At 47.7% G+C, this 19,925-nt stretch overlaps 1 protein-coding gene across 1 annotated transcript in view; it reads right to left on the minus strand.

Annotated features, from left to right (window-relative positions):
* Positions 1-6,082: 6,082 nt before the first annotated feature.
* The window catches only part of IFT43 (intraflagellar transport 43), a gene marked incomplete at its 5' end in the record, with an annotated part of 45,470 nt that continues 31,627 nt past the window's right edge, over positions 6,083-19,925 (minus strand). Inside the window, 4 exons of the mRNA XM_082318963.1 lie at positions 6,083-6,322; positions 7,141-7,203; positions 7,564-7,639; positions 9,024-9,096. Of these exons, the coding sequence (XP_082175089.1) occupies positions 6,212-6,322; positions 7,141-7,203; positions 7,564-7,639; positions 9,024-9,096 (323 nt within the window). The 3' untranslated portion in view covers positions 6,083-6,211. The remainder of the gene's footprint in view (positions 6,323-7,140; positions 7,204-7,563; positions 7,640-9,023; positions 9,097-19,925) is intronic.

Consider the following 19,925-nt stretch of genomic DNA (forward strand, 5'->3'; position numbering starts at 1 on the left):
TTCCAGATAAGCAGGCAGGATTAAAATAGACAGAAAGAATAGACAAGGGGCAGCTGTCAGCACTCCAGCCGATCCGATGTGATTATTAATAACGATAAGCAGGAGAAGAGGGCTAATAAAAGGGTAATGAAGTGGTCCTGAAAGTGACAGGAGATGGAGCCCGATAAGAGAGCCCACGGCCCAGAGCTGCTCTGGCCCCAGCGAGGTCTGCACAGAGCAGCCTGATGGGGCAGACCTGGGTAGCAGGGCACCGAGAGGAAAGGTTTCATCCCCCCAGGGGCCATAGCAGAGAGATTAATGGGCTTGGGAGCTCTGGATGTCAGTGTCCTGCAGCATTCATGATTGAATCAATCAGGATGCTTCCCGGGCCGTGGACACATGGAGCGCAGGTCATCCCCCCAGATAAAGCATGGCTCTGGGAAGACTGGTCTTACTGGGCAGCAGGTTGTGGATCCCTCATGGTGCCCCACAGCTGGGACCCTGCCTTGGCCCTCACTCAGCAGTGCACAGTGCCAACACAGGCCGGGACTGGGATGCCATGCTTTGAAAAGGAGCGCAAGCAGGAGAAGCTGCTGAGGTGTGAGGGCAGTTGCTGGGGGAGCACAAGAACGAGCATGGGGCATCTCTGCCCTGTCTGGGGATCACCCACTGCTCCAGTCTCTCCTGGCTCTGTCTGCTCTCCAAGCCAAGAAAGTGTCCCATATTCCAGGCATTTGTCCAAAAAGTTGGAAGGATGTGGCTGAAGAAAGAGCAGCCTGTGGAGGGTTGGCTCTGGGTGCCCTTTCCCAAGGGAAATCTCACACACAGCATATGGAGCACAAGCAAAGACTGCTGCAGCCTAGAAACAACACAGTGCACCCACCTGTACTAGCTGGATACTGCTCCTGGCTGCGGTGCAGGTCAGTGGAGGGGAAATAAGGTATGGAAAGTTATTTCCTGGGAGCCATTAAACAGACAATGAAATCCCACCTAACAGCAAATTCAACCTCTGTCCTCTCTGTTGAGGAGTGGATCAAATGATCTGTAGAGACGCAGTGGGAAACAAGAGCCTCACAACATGCCAGAAGGCTGGAGAAAGGAGGACTTGGTCAGGGACTGCTGTAGGAGGAATTAAGGCTGTGGGCAAAACTGGATTAGTTTCCATTCGAATCGGTCTCTTTTCTATTCAAACATCCCCTTTCGCCCTCCCAAGTCTGCAGCATTTCTTCTTCTTCAGAGCCAGAAAGAGTCTGGCTATGGGCTGCGACATCCCACCCAGGGCAGCAGGCGGGCGGGTGGGCGGCGGGGTGCGCGCTCAGCCGGAGCCGCCACGCCGCCCCCACGCTCCGCCACGGGCAGGCGCGAGCAAGGCCCGAGAGAGGAGCGGGGAATACGGGCTCTGGCTCGCGCTGCCTGGCGCTGCGCTCCCGCCACTCCGGGTCACCGCGGCAGATGCTGGGAGCATATGCCATGAATTAATTCCACTTTCCCTGAGACGCTCAGGCAAGAGGAACGGCGGTGCCTTTCCAACTTATTAACATAGGAGCTCCCCCCCACCTCCCATCACTTTGTCACACTTAATAAAACAGCCAGCCAGAGTCCCTTTAAGAGGCTCTTTAATGGAAAGTTGCTGGCTCTGGCTCTTTTTCAGCTTTTATTTTCTACATTTTTTTTCCAGTGTACGCTGTCTCAGCCTCAATATTCCCCCACCACTGACAAACTGCACTCCAGTAAGGCATCTCCACCAAGAAGCTCTATAAATATTGTATCTATTATTATAAGCAAAACCAGATATTCCTCAAACTGATAGGACCTAGAATTAATTTTTCCTTTGTGCACTTCTTTTACTTCATCTGTGATGAGGCTTGCCGTTTGTGCAGGTAGACTACTGAGTTCTGAGCCTGCAAGAGGCTATCTGCGGGTAGATATTTACACCCATCCAGAATCCCAGCAAGCCCCTGGGCAGACACCCCAGATCAGCTCACTGAGCTAAACATGCTGTTGACAATACACACTTCGACAGGTTTGCAGCTCTGCCTCAGCAATGTCTGAACAGAGCAGAACAAAGAGTAAGCAGGACGCAAGACTCTCTACATTGAACTGCCATCTTCGAACTGAAGATGGGAAACACTCACCAGGTATATGAAAGCCATGTTTGAATCAGGAACATGAGGTTCCTCGTTTCTAACCCTTATTCTGCCACAGGTTTGTTGTGTGGCCCCAGGCACACCACTGCACCTCGCTTTACCCCTCTGTGATATGGGTCTGTGGAGGCCAACAAGGGATTACTGCTCTGTTCCTTGGCTAGGCACAGCCCAGAGGGCTGATCTGAGTTCCTAGGAACCGGCTGCACTGTTCTGAAAACTGCTCTCACTTCTCACCTCACCTGAGGGTCAACCAGAGCTACACCTTTGCAGGCTACAAGAAGAAATTTACACCTGCCATTTCTTCCTTTGCACACTCTTTCCATGGGACTTTTCAGAAATGCAGGTCCCTGAGGCAACTCTGTCACAGCCAATACACACTGGTGCATCACCACGAGCCAAGAGCTGGCCCAGGCATGCAAAAGCACCTTGTCATTTCTTTTTAGCAAGGAGAGTAACAGGAGCGGGTTCTCCTCTGACGGCACCAGGACTTGAGAGAGGAGAAGCAACAGGTCTCAGTCACCTTCCCAGCTCTGCAACCAAAATACGACTGTGAAAGGAAGGTGGGTGGAAACAGTTCGCTGGAGGAAGGCCAGGAGCCAGACACTCACCTTCCCTCCTCCAGCTGGGGAAGGAATTGAAAAGACATGGAAACAAGTCTCAGTCTATTAAGTTTATTGAAGGAAATTAAAGAAACAACTTGATCACAGTGCACATAAATACTGAAGCAAGGAGAAAATATCTGACAGCATGGCTTAACTGGGAAGGTGAAATCATAAGCAGGCTAGGGAAGAGAAGATGAAACTCAAAAACTGAGTATAGAAATAAAGCAGATTTTGAATGATAAGGGCAATTATCTATTAGAAAAACTAACCAGGGAAGATTTTCAAATATACTATCTGCCTTTCTAAAAGACAGGGAAAGTTCAGCCAGATCTCACTGGAGTCTGCCATGGGCTGTATTATAGCAGGTCAGATTAAATGATCAAACCCACATCTTCCCACCTTAAAATAAATGAGGCTGTGATTTTTTTCAAGACCTGCTTTCAAACTCTGCCTGGGTATTTGCTGGGCTCCCAGGGTCCCAGAGTGGGCACAGGCCTGGCCTGCACACGCTTCCCTCCCACCCCAGAGCATCCCTGCCCAGGGTCCCAAGCCAGAGGGGGGCACCCAGCCCCAAGCACACTCTTCTGGGAGATTTTATGCAGCTTTAGAGCAGCTCCTCCAGCATAACATGACCACAGCTCATCAGCAAAGGCCTCCTTCAGCTCCCACTATGCTTTTGTGCTCTGGCTCTCCACCAGCACCTGCTCTGGCCTCACTCCCCTCCAAATTTTATGCATATTCTGTTCCCAAATCATTCAACCTCCTTGCTCCTCTTGCCCCTACCCTGCCTCTCCCACAAACCCCACTCTTGCTCCTGGCCCCCTCTTCCCCACACCCTGCCTCAAATGGCCCTCCCCAAGCCCTCGCCCATTCCTACCTCTCACGGTCTCCAGGAGGATCTCCAGGGTCCGATGTCCCTCCTGCTCTTGTTTCAAGGAGGGTGCTTTCATCTTCCTCTTGGCTCCCGAAGAGCCCCTGTGGCCTCTGAGGGGCTGAGCACAGCTGCACAGCCCAGCTCCACTTCTCATTCCTCCCTGCTGGGAGAGCAGCCAGACAGGAGTGCTCTGCCCACCCAGGATGATCAGAGCAGCTCTTGGAGGCAGAAGATGGATCTGCGAGCCGTCCTGGAGACAGCCCAGGATTGCTGGTGCTGCTCGAGGAGCAATGGGCTTGGCATGACTCCTGCACAGAGCACTCGGTAGCTGCAGTCCTAACTACTGCTTAGTTACCCACTCTTAATGCTCCATGTGGCCAGCAATGCCACCTCCCCAAGCCCTAAAGAAAACGCAACACATAATATGCCACATATCACACACCATACCTCAGAGGCTGGGCAACCAGAAACATTGGATTCGTAGTTCACCCACTCTTGTGCCTCAGGCCTGGGCATTTTCAGCTTTTGTAGTCATTGAAAACTGGTTGATTTGCACTGGGTGACTGCATGGTCTTATGAGGTGACCCAAAAGTGCAAGGCCTCCTATGCTTTGCGACACTGACTGAAGGAAGAAAGGTGGGCTCACCTCTCAGCCTCCCTTCCTCTCTCTGCTCATGTTGTTTTCCTGCCCTCCTCCAACAAACCCGAGGCAAGCGCAGCATGATAGTAGGAAGACAGTTACTTCACTGGTAGGGACTTGGTGCAGAGACCCAAGTTTGAGTGGGGGTACTGGTAGTCTGTTTTGGGCTGCTCCTGCAACCACCAAAGTTTGTCCTCTCATTCTCAGGGCACAGAGTTATGTTTGCTTCATGCTTCAAAGAGGCTGGAGTCTCACTGGAAGCAGATACCACTGAATAAGGTGATACCAGGCAAGCAGCTTACAGGAGCAGTGTGGATTAAAACCTCAGATCAAGCAGAAGGGAGAGAACCCACACTGGACGGTCCTAGAGTTTGCAATTGAGAGGAGAGTGCCTCTGCTTTTTCCATGATCTTTGAGGGATGAACTGAGCAAATCCATGTACTATCCCCTCCTCCCTCTACCATTCTCTTCCTCTCAGACTGGCTTGTTGGGTTTGTCTGATTTACTAAACTACTTTAGTTTGCTGAATTTATTTTTTTTTCCTGCAATGTATGGAAGCATTCTAAATCCTCTTTGGCCAAGAACCATAGGTGTCACAGAAAAATAGATGCTAGCTCAGCTGGGAAGTTTCTGCTCATACCAAAACAAGTTTCTCTGCTCAGAGAAAGACTTCGGGATTATCCTCCATACACTGGCCTCCCAAGCTTCTGTCTCGCCTTGTTTTCTACTTATAGGGTAGACTTCTTGGTTGTAAAAAAACTTACTGTCTCCTTGAGACAGATGAGCCTCCACTGATTTTGGTGGCCCCAGACCGGGACCCACTTGCTTCTCTCTTGTTGGTAGAATTGTTTGGCCCATCAACTCTGATCTGAAATTTTGCAGAGTACTGAATTCACAGTGAGTTATTTGACCTGTCCTGTTGTTAGTACAAGAGTGGGAATGCAGTGCTCTATTAGACCGACCAAACAAGCTAAGAAAAGCAGCACAGCAAGCCTTCCTCCCAGCAGCTGCACTGTCCCCCAGAAGTATATAGCAAGATTCTCCAGCGGGACAAGGCTTTGAAGGACATCGGCTTAGAAGTAATGTTACTGTTTCCTGCAAATAATGACCACAGTTCTATGGGGACAGGGCATTAACAGCTAAATGGATTTTTCTTTAGATGACAGTAAGAGTAGGTTACTTGGTTCCAAGGAGACACCCACCAGGGAGTTACCTTGTTTCAGAGCAGCAGACTCCATTCTTTCACGTGCATGGAATAAACAGTATTTTCTTTGCAAACTACCTCTTGCCTGAAGCTATCTCCGTTCAGGCTGTGATCTCATCTGATTGCAAAAGCTAAGCGGGGTTAGGCCTGGTCAGAACTTAGCTGGGACATCTCAAGGGAAAAAAAGAGGTGCTGTTAGAAGCAGTGTTGGCAGTTTAAAAGGTGATGCTGCTTCCTCTGAGTCAATACAGAGGTAATGTTCCAGGAGAGAGGTTAAACTAGCAGGGGATGGCTGGAGGCTGCTGGATGAAATGTAAAACGGGTATCCTGACAACTTGTGGCCTCTGTTGTGAGGAAGATGGTAATCTTGATGTCCTAGGCAAACAAATCCTATCAGCCTGAGCTTCTCTGACAGGCATCAGTGAAAAACACACTCCATTGTAAGATGGCCCACCCTAGAGCAGCTGCATTTTGGTAGAGGAAAGATCAACTGTTGCAGTTAATTTGCAAAGGTGCTAGTGAGGTGAAAGTGACTCTTCATAAGTAAATATTTTATTGTGTTTAGAATTCTTAATCTCTTTTGAGAACAAAGATTTTTATTACAAAATACCCAAAACTTCTCCCGAGCCAGTTTTCCTATGAAGCAAGGTCCTATTTATTTTCATGTCTGAAATAAATTTTCCAATACAAACAAGTGAATAGAAAATTAAAGTGCTAAACTATTTACAAGGGATGCATGTATGAGATGTCTGGTGTGCCAGTGCTCTAGGGCAGACTGAGGTGGTCCTCTCTCTCAGACTGTCCCAGGTCCCACTCAGTCACTAGTTCTGAGGACACCTCTGTGAAGAGATGGTCCCAATCCCAGCTGACATCATCCTACCAAGAGGAAAAAGACAAACATGCTGAAATGTTACTGGTGACACCCAAAGGTCTCTGAATGATAACAAATATTCAAGATGAACAACAAAGAGAGAAACTAAATGGCAGCTGCCCCTGCCAGGGAAGTCTCAGATTCAGTTGGCTAGAACAGGAATCCTAGCCAGAATGAAATGTGAATCCCTGCTACAATTTAAAGATTTTGACAGAATTGTTCCAAAATCCACGTTTCAAAATTCCGTAAAGGACAGATTTTTTGATACTTGTTAATCTTAGATACTCCTAGGCAGGGTGTGAAGAGGAGCCATAAAAATCTTCCACCCTTCTGCACTTCTGCTGAAGCATATGCAATAACGAGCTGCAGAAATCCTTTGTTGCAAGTCCTGTCCCCCCAGTTGTATTGAGGTTGTTCTGTCCTGCTTTAACACATACCTCTGCCCAAACCCCAAATGCTTTCTGCCTTTGTCCCTCTGTACCACTCTGCAGAACTACCTGAAGCTTATGGTGGCTACCAAAACACAATACACAGAGCACTGTTTCTGCAGGAATCTGTGACAGTGCTAGGCCCTTTCCTTACTAGCTCTTTCATACTGAAGGGGGCCAATCATAGTGATGCCATAATTTCACACAGAGAAGGCCCTATATATCTTTAAAATAATCTGCTGGGGAAAGCAGACCTGCATTCTCTTGGACAAGCTCCTCTTCACAAGCTCCTCCTCATCTCTCTCCTCTACCCCACCGACAAAGGCTTACTTTCATAGTCTGAGACACATAAGAAGCTGCTGCCTTGTTGGTGTTCCCACAAAAGAAAGACTTACCTCTCGTAGTTCATGCTCTGGAGCCAAAACTTTGGTGAGAAGCTTCAGGTCAACCTCTCCATCCTATGAACAGACACAGTCGCAGTCTTACAGACAGTGAGAAAGTGGACACCATCATTTCACCAGGTAGGTCTTGCTAGAGATAGGCACAACATTTGCCTCTTAAGGGGCATATACTTTGCCCATGACAACAGCAGGAGCCTCATCTGAGGAGCAGATACCATACCCACACTATTTACAGACACAAACAAGCATGAAAGCCACACTGCAGAGAGGAAGAGAGGAAGAGACTTGAAAGCAGACTGGAAGTTGTTTGGATGACAGGGCTGTGTATTTTATGCAGCTGAGTATCACTGCGGAGGATGATGGAAGCCTGGAAGGAGAGGGAGTCACGCTGGTCACCCTATAGCAACATCCACTTACCAGAGTCTGAAAGGCAGCATACTTCATAAGATCTTTGTCCAGGTCATGGTAGGTCAGCACTCGGTTCACCTGCACACTGCAACCAGAAGGGGTCAAAGAACAAGCCTGGGTAAGTATGGAAGCACATCTGAGATGGGTGGCATGAACAGGAATCTGGTGGCACCCATCGCAAGTGTCCACATCACCCATGTGGACTCTTGAGATGGGTGTCCCCAGACAGAAGCAAATCTCATTCAGCAAATGAACAGTCATTGACAAATCTGCGTGCCAGGCTGTGCACATGCATAACAATAGGATGCGGAGAGACCACAGACTCCCTCAGAGAAGCCAGCATGCCAGAGGGAAGACTGCTGCAAGGGCCAGAAAGAAAACAAGAACACAGTGAACATTGGAACAGACCCAGCTGGGTCTGAGAGCCCCACCATACAAGCTACAGAATAGCAGAGACCTTGTGATTTCCATGTCTGAGCTGAGTCACAGCTATCAAACACAATTTCTTAAAATGTAGCCTCCAAAGAGAAACACGGGGTAGGGAGGTTATACACTGTTGTGCCATGCTTCCCCTCGCAGGTGATGCAATACTGTAGAAAACACCTATATTTATTTAATTTCTGTTTGTCCATGAAAATGACTTGTCTTTTCTATTGCAGGGAGACTATGGATACAGGAAGAACAGATGGGATTATAAAAAAAGAGAGAGCACAAAGACACGAACTCTGGTGAGAGACAAAGTAATTTTAAATTTTCTACTATGAAGTGTCATTTATTTTTGTTAACAGCTATTTAATTACAATACCTACTCCATACTTGTGAGAGAGGCATCTGTGGTCACGAGTAAGATATCCCACCCCTCCAAATAAGGGTCAGTAGAAATCCCAATCTGTGATCTTGGCAATAGGCCCAACAGGGGAGAGAAGACTTTACTGATACGTTTAAGATAAAACCCCCAAAACTTTCATTTTTAAAACTTGCTGGTCTCCCTTGAGCTAACCCCAAGACTATTCTGATAACACCTTCAAACAACAGGATTGTACTTTGCAAATTAACTCGGCACTTGAGTAAGAAGGATATCCTGTGGAGGGCAAAGCAGCCTACGACCGTGCATAATCAAAGTGTGTGTGATAATAATGTGTACTGGAGGCATCTGAGGTTATACAGGCAACCTTGATCAAGCAATTGCTAACTTTTGAGAGTTTCATTTTGCAACATCAAACATGCTACTCTAATGTATTTTTTGTATGTGTAGAGAGAATATGCAGTAATTGCTTTCTCTGTGTAATAGGAAACAAGAAGGTTGCACTGTTCAGCTTGGAGCCCCAGTGCCACAATACACAGCATCGAATCCTGCTGAATAGCACTGCCACTGACAACCAGAGAGCATGAGATAAGATAGAGTTTAATTTCACCAGCCATTTCGCATTGCTGATGAGAGCCTCAAGAACACCTGGCAGTGCTCTTACCTGGGGGGAGCTGCCACTTGCATGGCCAGATCTTCCTCCTGGACTTCCTCCAAGTCAGGGATCACGGGAATGTCTGCAACAAGAGAAAGCAGCAGCAGTAAGTGGGGAGTGTTATGCTCTCCTCTCACTAGAGACAAAGGTTCCCTTGCTTCACAGATATGAAACAGCCTGTTTCTTATCAGAGGAAAACACAAGAGAGTTATTTAGCAATTATTAAAATATATTGTTTAATATTAAAACAAGCCAATAAAGCTTTGAAGCTTGGGGTCAAAAGAAATAAGAGAGCAGATTTGGGCTGGGTAGGACTCCATAGCCATGGGCCGTGCATTTGAACACAACTTGAAGCTGAAAGAAGCCAGCTGCACTAAACCCCGCTGCCTACTTGCCATCATCCTAAGACTGGCAAGAATTTGCTTCTTATGAGATGTGTTATCATTTGCTTAGCTCAGCCACCAGTCACCTAGACTCCGTTAGAAATGAACTGTGGGGCGGAAACTGAGAGAAGGCATGTAAAACTACATGCTGAAGGAGCTACTGGCTGGGTCTCAGACTGTGCAGAGGCCTGTGACCTTCTTGATAGCTGAGGAAGGAAGCGCTAGTGGTCTACCAGACACAAAGACTAGGGAAGATGCACCCAGTTGTAAAGTCATAAACCTTTTTGTGATTTCTAGTGTGACCCTGGAATGGCTGACATCTGGGTCACTGGGTATTCCCAGCACAAGGACTACGGCTACTCCACCTAAAAAGGTCACTAGAGACAAAAGAATGGAGGAAAGGAGGAAGAACTGGGTGCACACTGAATCCTGCTAGAGGAGCAGGGCTCCGAGAGCATTGCATGCTTTCTGATTTGACAAAGTCCTGTAAACTGTTGGAGATTGAGAGAGCAAAAACAGAGAGAGGAAGAGGTAACTGGAGGCACAAAGCAAGGACAGAGTACACCAGCACAGAGCTCCTTTGAAGATTCAAGGCCACAAAGGCTCTCCAGAGACCTTGAGCCCTCAGACCATGGAGAAGCTGGTGGTTCAGCTCTGGGAAGAGGTCTCACTCGCACAATGCGCAGATGCTGGAGCGAGCAGTCTGCTCCTGGCTGTCGGCAGCACGGCCATGCTACTGCTGGACGGCAGCTGGGCCTGGCTTTGCCCCGTTTTGCGGCCCAGGCTGAGATGAATATTCAGCAGCTGGAGAGACGTTCCCACCTGTGGTGCTCAGGGCTCCGGGCAGGGTCTTCCTGAAAAGCCCCTTGTCCGGCCGCCTGTCAGAGCTTCACAGGCTCTGAGCTGCCCTCTCCTGCTGAACGTCCACTGCACATCCCCCCGGCTGGCCGGCCGGCGGGGTGGGAGGCAGCCCTCGCCCAGCTGCGGCAGGACGTGGGTCAGCCCAGGCCTTGGCGCAGTGGCCGTTTGGAGCTGGCCACACAGTGGGATTTCTTGCTAATTGGCTGCCTGGCGGAAGGCTGAGCAGGACAGGGGCTGCCGTGAGAGCCTGGCCACAGTGAAAGGCAGTGACAGCTTGGCTGGCCTCAGCAGAGCTGTGCCTTCTAGCTCCCCAGCCGCCCAAGGGGCAGGTGCCTGCAGAACAGCTCTCCGACTACAGCAAACTTCCCAAAGACATTTAAAGGGAAACTGCAGCAACAGGCCCCCAGGCTGCCCCTTAGACGGAGGAGGCATATGCAATAAATGCATCACCAGTGAATCGTCGCTGGGCATTTGGGGCAGATCTGTCCCCCCTCTGCTTGTAGGGACAATACACGGAAGAAGCTGCTATCCCGCTGGCTCTTCCCTGCAGGGGCTCCCAGCTCTTGGTAAAACTTGTAGCAAAATGCAGTTATGGGCCAAAAGCATCTCCATGGACAGACAGACTGACCTGTGGAGGCAGCTGGTAAAACCTGCTCAGTGGTAATGTGGGAGAAAGTCTCTGTATATAAGCAACAAATACCACGGAGGGAAGAGACTGGTGAGACTGGTGCAAGGGGAAGAACGAAGCACTGTGCAGAGATGTCCTGTTAGGTCCAGGCAAATGAGCATGGGGATGAGAAACAGTCTAATCTCTCCTGAGCTAATGTATCCTTTTCAGCAGAAGATTCTGAACGTTCTGAACAGCAAACACAACTAAATGAAGAACTACCCGGGAACAGAGCTGCCCTTGCCCACAGAGCAGCATTCCCTGTAGCAGGAGAAGGTCGGATCATTATCCTCTTTTGACAGCAGAAATGTGGAAGGTGTTTGCAGCAAACTGAATTTCTTCACCTGGTGCTCATTTGGCAGCTGCTTCTGGCGTCTCCTCTTCCCGGTTCCCTTTTGCTTTTGTTGATCTCTTTTTGCACTAGAGAAAACTGTGAACTTAGGGCCCAGATCAGTGATGCCCCTACCATTTTTCAGGTTCCCAAAGAGTCCTGGATTTGCCAGTGCTGGTTTTATCTCATTGCCATTGAATTCCACGGAGACATTCCCAAACCCCTTGCAGAACACTACCTTTACTCTGTATTAGCAAAATCCAGTCAATCACATAGAAATTCTTTCCAAAAGAAATTCAAGGCTCCAATATTTTCTAGGCGCTTTGAAAATGTTTCAGACAGAAGAGCTGGAAATGCTCTGGGGGCTCCTGCCAGCCCCTCCAACAAAGGCCAGCACATGCTTGCTCTTACCGCAAACTGCGGGTGATTTTGTCCATTCCTAGGCAGAAGCAATGTCCTTTAGCACTGTCAGAGACTGACAGGAAACAGAACAAAAATGTCGCAAATTATAAGAAAATATCAGCTCCCCAGGCTAACTCCTATCAGTGGCAAATCAGCCCTGAAATATTTGAGTCTTTATTTCACTTATTACTCATAATTTCCTCTTCCCTCTGCCAATTCCCATGGTGCCACCTCTCTAGAATCCCTCTCCCTTCTCTCTCTGTACAGTTTGCAAAGTGTCTCAGTTCTCACTTTATCCCCAAGGACCCAACCTTTCCCCACATGCAGTCTCCAGCTCCCTAATTGGTTTTGTTGCTCTTCTTAGGACTCACATCTCTTTTTCCAGTAACCTCTAGTAGCACGGCCAAGTCATGGCACTATGTCAACTGCAGGGGGAAGAAGCACGTGGGCTGCAAGAGTGTAGGCATATGCTTTACTTTTAGTATCCCCATTAGCTGCACTGAGGTTATTTACATATAACATTAGTACATGCAGAAATGTTCACAGGACCACGTCCTCCCAGTCTCACACTCCAGCACTCATACAGCTTTTTCCAACAAGGTTACATTATGAACCCACACTCTGTGTATTTGTTCTGTGATCCACTTTTTTCCCTCCTGTTCAGTGTGAGGGTTTCAGATAATTTTCCATCACACTGATAAGCCTGTGGTTTTGGTGCAGAATCTTGACACGTAACTTACTGTCCAGGTTCTCATGCCTGAATTCAGTGGCCAGGTAGGTAAACTTTAGAAATGATTGCACAATATACCTACATGCTAAAGAGCTGGCTGTGTGCAAAAGGAAACACCTTCATAGACAGCAGGTCACTGCAATGAAGTGAATAAATGGCCTGTGCATTACAAAAAGAAAATGTTTTGCAGCTGAGAAGAAGGGGTAGCTTCAAAACCTGGAAACAAAAAGTGATTCTCTGCAGTCTAGCTCTAGCTTTTGGGTGGGGGAAGGTTGTATTACTCAGCTGCATTTTGGAGGAGAGAGCAGCTTCCATAGCTTAATATCAACCGATTTTAATCAAAACTGTAGGCAAATCTCAGAAGCAACATGAAAATCTTATAGCTTCAGCTGTTCTTCTCCCACTTTCCTGCAGACTTTGAAATCAGAACAAACTGATATGATACTAATGGTAAGAAAAATTAAAATAAAAGTTGAGTTTCTAGTAAAAAAATATTAAAAAGGGGAACAAATTGAGTACAAACCATCTTACCAAAGGTCTCCCGGCTGGCCTCTGAACACTGTGCTGCAAGGTACTGTTACCTATGCCACCTCCCTCAACCAGTCTCCCCCAGAGAGAACTCCTCTGAATCTCCATTTCTTATGTCAGATAACATTCCCAGAGTGAGTGCTCCTAAAAAAGACAGCCTCCCCCCAAGAGCGAGTATCCAGCTTTCATTTTAGCTGAAGGGAGGGGAGAATAGGTAGACACACATGTCAGGTAGTGTTTTACAAGCAGAAGAAATGAGTGTATGCAACAGAAGATGGAGGGGGAACATAAAAACTCAGCGCATGCAGTGACCTCAAAGAGGAATGGATGAGGCTTCTCTTTATGGCTCAAAATGACTGGGAACAGAGTAACACAAAGCCTTTCCTGATGGATTTCTCAGCCCATAAAGAAAAAAGATATTGGCTTTAGAAACTGCTCATGGTAGAGATGTGAAAAACTGAGTGAGCACTAAATGCGAACTCGCCTCCACCTACCAGATGATGGTGAACAAGAGTGAACAAAGAATGAAACCAAAATGAGTGTATCCATGCAGAAGTTAGGGTCGGGTAGGAGACACTAGTACCAAATGTTGCTTAACAGGGGAGTTATAATATACTGCACCAAACTGATTGTCTCAAAACATCAAAGTCCCAGCATACAAGTAAAAATAGTATTTTTATTACAATAGCTGGACTGAGCTAGGTCTTACAAAAAAAGCTTCATGGCTAAGATAGCAAGACACCAACAGCATAAGGCATAAGTGTGTGGATGGTAGGAGGAAAAGATGGAGGAGAAAGACTGAGGGTGACCCATACTACGTGCAGATAGCCAGGCAACAAGCAAGGAACAGCAGCTTTTCAAGTCATGAACAAAGGAGGGCTTTATATGTTCATATTAGAGTACATGCAGTAACCATCACCTTTTTTACCCTTTAGCAAATAACTTACTGACAGCTGAGGAAGACAACCACAGAAAGCAACAAGCAGGAGGCAGAAGAACCTGCATCACCTTAATATCCAGATGCTCCTGCAAGTTGGTGAGTTGTGCTTCCCCTCCCAGGCAGAGCTGATTTTTGGTTTAGTAGCAACACCTGCAGGCTGGGTCCCTTAAAATCCTGCAAGCTCACAGTAAGATCTGGTCCTAGCCCCAAAGAATTAAGTTGTCTGCTAGATACAAGACAGCACATAAGTGGGGACAGACAGAATCTGTTCAAGGTCAGGCAATAAATCAGTGGAAGAGCTGGATCTAGAAACCATGTCCCAGGTCAGGCCTGCAGTTAGTCAGCAGTATGGTTGCCACTTTCTCCCTGAGCTGCTTTAAGAGTCTCCTGAGCCAACGCCCTGACATCCAAAAAAATGACTCCATCTCACATAGCCTGATTCACTTCCCCCAACTGGGTGAGCGTTTCAAAGGCCAGTTCAGAATGGACACTCTTGCAGTGGGGACCGTGCTGCCCTCCCTGTCCACGCGCCACCATATCCTGAGAACACAAAGAGGGTAGTGGCTTCTGGAGCTGGCAATCCCCTGCTACTAAGCAGGCATAAGAATGAAACTAACTTTAGTTTAAGTTGCTTGCTCATAAATTGTAAAACTGAAATAATTACAATATCTCTGCTGCTGCAAAACTTTTTGTTTTACTGAATGCTGTTACCTTCTGCATCACGTTTGGGGAATTTTAAACAGGCAAATGGAAGAAGGTCTGATTGAAGATGAAGTTAAGTGAAAGAAATTGGTCTCATTTAGCACATGACAGGATTCATCTGTGTTCCCAAGTCCACTGAGGTAGCATCATGGGCGTTTCATATTCATGAGCTGCTGCGACACTGTGTCCCCTCATTTACAAAGCACCGTGTTCAGCAAATTCTGTCCCTGTGGACACTCCGTGCATTTCATGGTCTTGTCAGAGAGACATCAAACACTTCAGTAACCAAATACCAGAAAATGGCTTTAATTAGCGCATCTCAATGCAATAAATAATTTTTCTCTCTAAGTGGAAAAATGGAGAATTAAAAAAAAGAAAAAAGTGGAAAGCAACAGGCAAAAAAAATCTTCAAAAAACCATAAGGAACAAGGGACACAGACAGCTTCTGCTGAACACACAAACAAGCTTGAAGCCTCTTGGAAGCTTTCTCAGGAGAGTAGCAGGCAAATGGAGAGGATAAAGAACACTTCTTTGGATGCTTGAACATTAATTTCATAGGGATGCCTTTCCCTGACTGAAATTGCCCTACTAGTAGGCCAATACAGAACAGCGTACCTGCCTGATCAGCCAGCAGGGAGATGAAAACAGTAGAGTGAAAAGCAGGCAGTACCACAGCTACTAGGGCACTGCCTTAAAAGCTGAGACAAGCATAAGATAACCTGAGTGTCCCATGTCCCAAAGCACCCTTTTGAGAAGAGAACAGCGACAGCACAACCTGGCCAAGCTGATGGGAACAGTCACGCAGTGAGCGGGTGCCAGAGGATTCATACGATCTAGCGGAGGTCACGCAGCAGATTCAGTATTGACCCTCCAGCCTTGCCTTAAAAGATTATGCATTTGCCTTGCATCAGACAAAATAATTTTTTCTTCAGCCACCAAGCTCTGATGATACTGTCAGCTAGATGGATGACTGGCTGGGAGGTCGGGTGGTCCATGAGACACTCTGCTTGCTTCGATAGTGTTGTGCTTTCACAGACTGCTTGGTGTGGCATGGCTTCTTCCTCACCTGAGAGCTTGCTGGGGACAGGCATCAGGCATGTTTGCTGCTTCCCAAGGCTGCTGCTGACACAAAGCTTCTGCCCAGTTTCAACCCCTGGGAAGTGGAAGAGAGACAGAGCACAGAACAGCCCTGTCAGATGAATCGCTGGGCTCAGTGCAGGGCTTCAACAGGCAGTAATCCATGCCTTGTATTGTGCAAGAAGTAAGAGCAGACACTGATGGCTTTAAAGATGAGGCATCTCTTAATGTATAGGTTTGTTCACCAGCAGCAGAAGACAGGAGAGACTGGAGGCCAGGCTCAGGACCTGGAGTCCACCATATTCCTGAGGTTATCAGCATTTAGAGTGGTAACACACCTCCTAGCCTTACCAACAGCCCCCTGACAGAGCCCTGTGCCTGCCCTCCTTTTCAGTAACATCTGTTTTCCTCTTTTCAAAGGCTGTTCCCTGTTCCTTTGCAGTATTCCCCTGCTGAAACATACTCAGAAGGCGGTGGGGCAGCAGATGAGAAGGCACAAAGTGCCCAGGGAGGGTCTGGTGAACTCAGAAACACAAACCCCTCCTCAACAATGCTGGAGATGAGTGATTTTGCATTAGGGCATTAGTGTGGCAGGGAAAGCAGCTTCTCAGGATGCTCCTGTGGAAGTATGTTCAGGAGCAGGCGTGTCTGATTTTATTTCATCCTCTTCATGTTACGCCGGAAAAACAAGACAAACTACATTTCTTTTATGCTAAATCCTTAGGTTTTTTTATTTTTTCTTATATATATTTATTAAAAAAATGCCTCTTTGATCGGCAGCACCCATGACACTTCCACATCCAGCAACTCCTCAGAAGCCTCCCTCCCTCCACACAAGGCCACCGCTGCTGACAGCCAGTTGGGTTTGATCAGAGCCACTCAGAATCGGATTTTCATAAGACAGATGAGGAATCTTACTGCTGCTCTCTCTCATATCAGATGAGAAACTGAGGGGGAGGGGGGACGGGTCCTGAGGGAACGACACTACAATCAAGGGCTACGCGGTTCTCTCTCTGTCCCTCCACTGCTGCAATTTTCAAAGGAGTTTGCCTCGGGCAGTTTTAAATGATGGTGTCTCAATTCTGTAATCATCTTTCAAGAGCTTTTTCTTAAAGGGTATTTTAGGTAAACCTAGTCCGTCAACTACACTTACGGACTCAGCAATCACAGACCCAATATGACTGTGTATCTACCATATCGCAGAATTTAGTGATGGAAGATGCTTACCCAGATCATCATTTTCAGCCCCCAACAAGGTGTGTGTGCTCCCTTGCAATTAAGCTGCCCACCGCCCCTTGGCCAGTGGTCTGCTGCTTCAAATAGGACCTCAGCCATATCCCTTGGGACATATGCTCTGCTCCCCCTTGCCCACTGTGGCTGTCAGGAGGGAGCTTTCCTTGAACACCAGAGCCTCTAGATCCCAATGCCAGCAGTCACTGGAGGAGTTCAAACTGGCCTGGACCAACAGCTCAAGGGAAACCATCAGGTTGGGCTGAGTCTGCCCTTCACTGACATTGTGCAGAGAGTCAGGGTAGCACGTTAGGGGAGCAGCCAAGGGGAGGACTGTGGTGTGATGACAGAGCCACACACAAAGTCACAGTGCAGAATCCCAGAAACTCAGCAGTCACTGTCACTCTCTGCCCGAGGCCCCTCTCTTCAGCCCATTCACACCACTTCCAAAACACCATGTTTTTCACTCCATCTCCATTTCACTGATGCTCAGAACATTTCGTCCATTTAGCTCTCCCCAAACCACTCCACCACTGCTTCCTGAGCCTATGAAGTACCCACTGGCCATATTCCTGACTGTTCCTACAAATTCCCCCCTCTCTTACCCTCATGCTCAGCCAACGCAGCTGTCCTTGCAGCTCAGGGCTCCGGGAATCCACCAGCACTTGTTCTGTATAAACAGCAGCTCACCAGGGGAGGAACTGGCAAACTTTATCAGGAATGAGAGAGCCAACAATAACCCACACTGCGCTCTATTCTCAGCTCTGTTTGGAGCAATTTCATCATCGGTGCATGTTCACATGCAGCTCAAGAGATGTTTGATATTTTATAGCTGTGAATTCCAGGTGCCGGATATCCTGTGAGGGCTGTCTCCCACCTGACAGACAGACATCACTCCCCAGAAGGATGTGGGGACGGTGGCATATGCCCGCTTCCTGCTCTGTTGTGCATAGAGCCTGGACTCCCATCCTGTTCAAATGCAAAGGAGCTGCTGGCACATGCCAGAAGGGCAAGAAGTCCTTCTAGAGGTTTGACATTGTACAGAGAGGTCTAATCGTCCGCTCTGCTTCCTTGAGGAGGCTTCCCAGCAGGCAGGAAGGGGTTTTGCCTTGAGGGCACAGATCTAGTGACTGTCTCCTGGCAGCTTTCCTCACCTGCAGGTCAGGTTTGGATTGTCTGTGTAGCACAGTCAGTCTTTCATTTCAATCAGCTGTCTCATTCACACACACTCTCTGCTTTAAAATAACAAGCCGTTGTTTCTGCAGACAGAGAATCACACATCACATCCCAATCCTCCAAGAAAAGCCCTGTTCTAGGAGCTATGCATCCCAAGGGTAACAGAGAGAAGGGAGGAAGGGATTTCTGAAGATGGGGCAGCAGTCTATGGGGGAAGGATAGCTGGGAGAGAGATGACAACCTTAGCTAACAAGCCCCAGGAAAAGTGCTGAGGAGAAAAATCCAAGGGCAGCGTAGTGAGGAGACAGGCACCTGGGGGAGTGCAAGTCAGCAGTGCAAAACTGGTGGACAAGAAAGGAACAACAAAGAAACTTTTAGCCAAAAGGACAAAGCAGTTTGCTGATGGAGGGAGTGGGGGGAATGCCAGCATTTCTCATTCCAACAGAAAACAGCCCTTTGTAGCTGCATGCCAGAAAGAGACACAGGAGCAGAGTAAAGCCAAATGAAATACCCAAGCAAAGTCAAAGCAGAGACTCTACTGCCCCGCTGGAGAAAGGAGTACAGGGAGGGGAAAGCCCTTCAATGTGAACTTGGTTGTTCTGTCTTCCCTCCCACCTCATGACAAAGAATAGTCTGCACCTGGGAGAAGCTCTTGGCTGCTACAGAAAAGGAGCAGCGCTCTGCAGATAGCACTTTTTAAATTCCACTGATAGTCTCACATCTCCCATCTCATGCAGTTTCCCTGCCACATAGAGCTCAGTCACTGCTGCCCATTTCCCCTGTTGACATGGACAGAAAATTGAGCAATTACCCTTAAACTCCTCTCTCTCAGATTGCCCAGATTGCTACACACACAGCATTAAGCCCCCAATTGCCCCTGGCCACAAGTAACCCAACTAGGCCTGTCCTTTAGGAATTAAACACTCTTGTGTTGCTTGTGAAGGTTTATTATTCTTCAAGTTGTGATGCATTAAATCCTGCTAAAGCAGTTTTCCCACCATGCAGAGGAGCTGCCCCCCCCCCACGACAAGGTTCAGCTGGACACAGATCAACCTAGCAAAGGTGCGTTATCCATTTGCTCTGCCTGTATACTAGCATGTACCAGTGTGTGTTCAGGAGGACAGGCCCTAAGCTCACAGCGGGTGCTGTAGGAAACCCCAATATCCATCAACTAGACACTCCAGAGCTATTTCTGGAGAGACACTGCACTTTTTCAAAACAGTCTTTCCAGCCTGAGGTTTTACAGGAGCAAATGGTGCTTCTAGTCATACACGTCTTTGCTTTCCTATAACTCAAAACTGGCTCCTCTTTAAAGTGGCTCTCTTGTCCTGGACTAGCCTCTACGAAGAAGAAATATGGATTAGAGAAAATGAATTCTGAGCACGACCTGAGCCAAGGTATTTCACTGCTAGTATTTCAGTGGTTTGTATTGCACAGTATGGATGACTTGCACCTTCTGGGTTTTCCTGCGCAACTGTAAGGAATGGCTGAAATTGCAGATAGTTCCACCCATGTCCCTCTCTGGTCCACCCACTTACAATCTCCCATATTACTTCAGTCTTTCCACACAGCCTGAGAAGTAACTGTTCTTCTCTCCCAAACTCCCATCGAGATGAGGACTCAGATGCTATTTCATGCACCGGGTGAATGGCCAGGAGCAGTGAGAGAATTCTACTCTTATTTCTGAAACTACAAGGCATAACAAGCCCAAAGGTCTCCACTTGGCTGCACAACCTTTCCTCCATTATCCACATGCCAGGCTGGGCTCTCTTGAGGCCCTATGCTTTTTTAACGCTTTCTCCAATGGACTCCAAATTCTGAGCCTCTGTGTGTTAGTGCTCTATAAATGATCACAACTGAGCACTTTTCAAATACACAAGAATA

This window comes from Platalea leucorodia (assembly GCF_965183815.1).
Source record: "Platalea leucorodia genome assembly, chromosome: 7".
NCBI lineage: Eukaryota > Metazoa > Chordata > Aves > Pelecaniformes > Threskiornithidae > Platalea > Platalea leucorodia.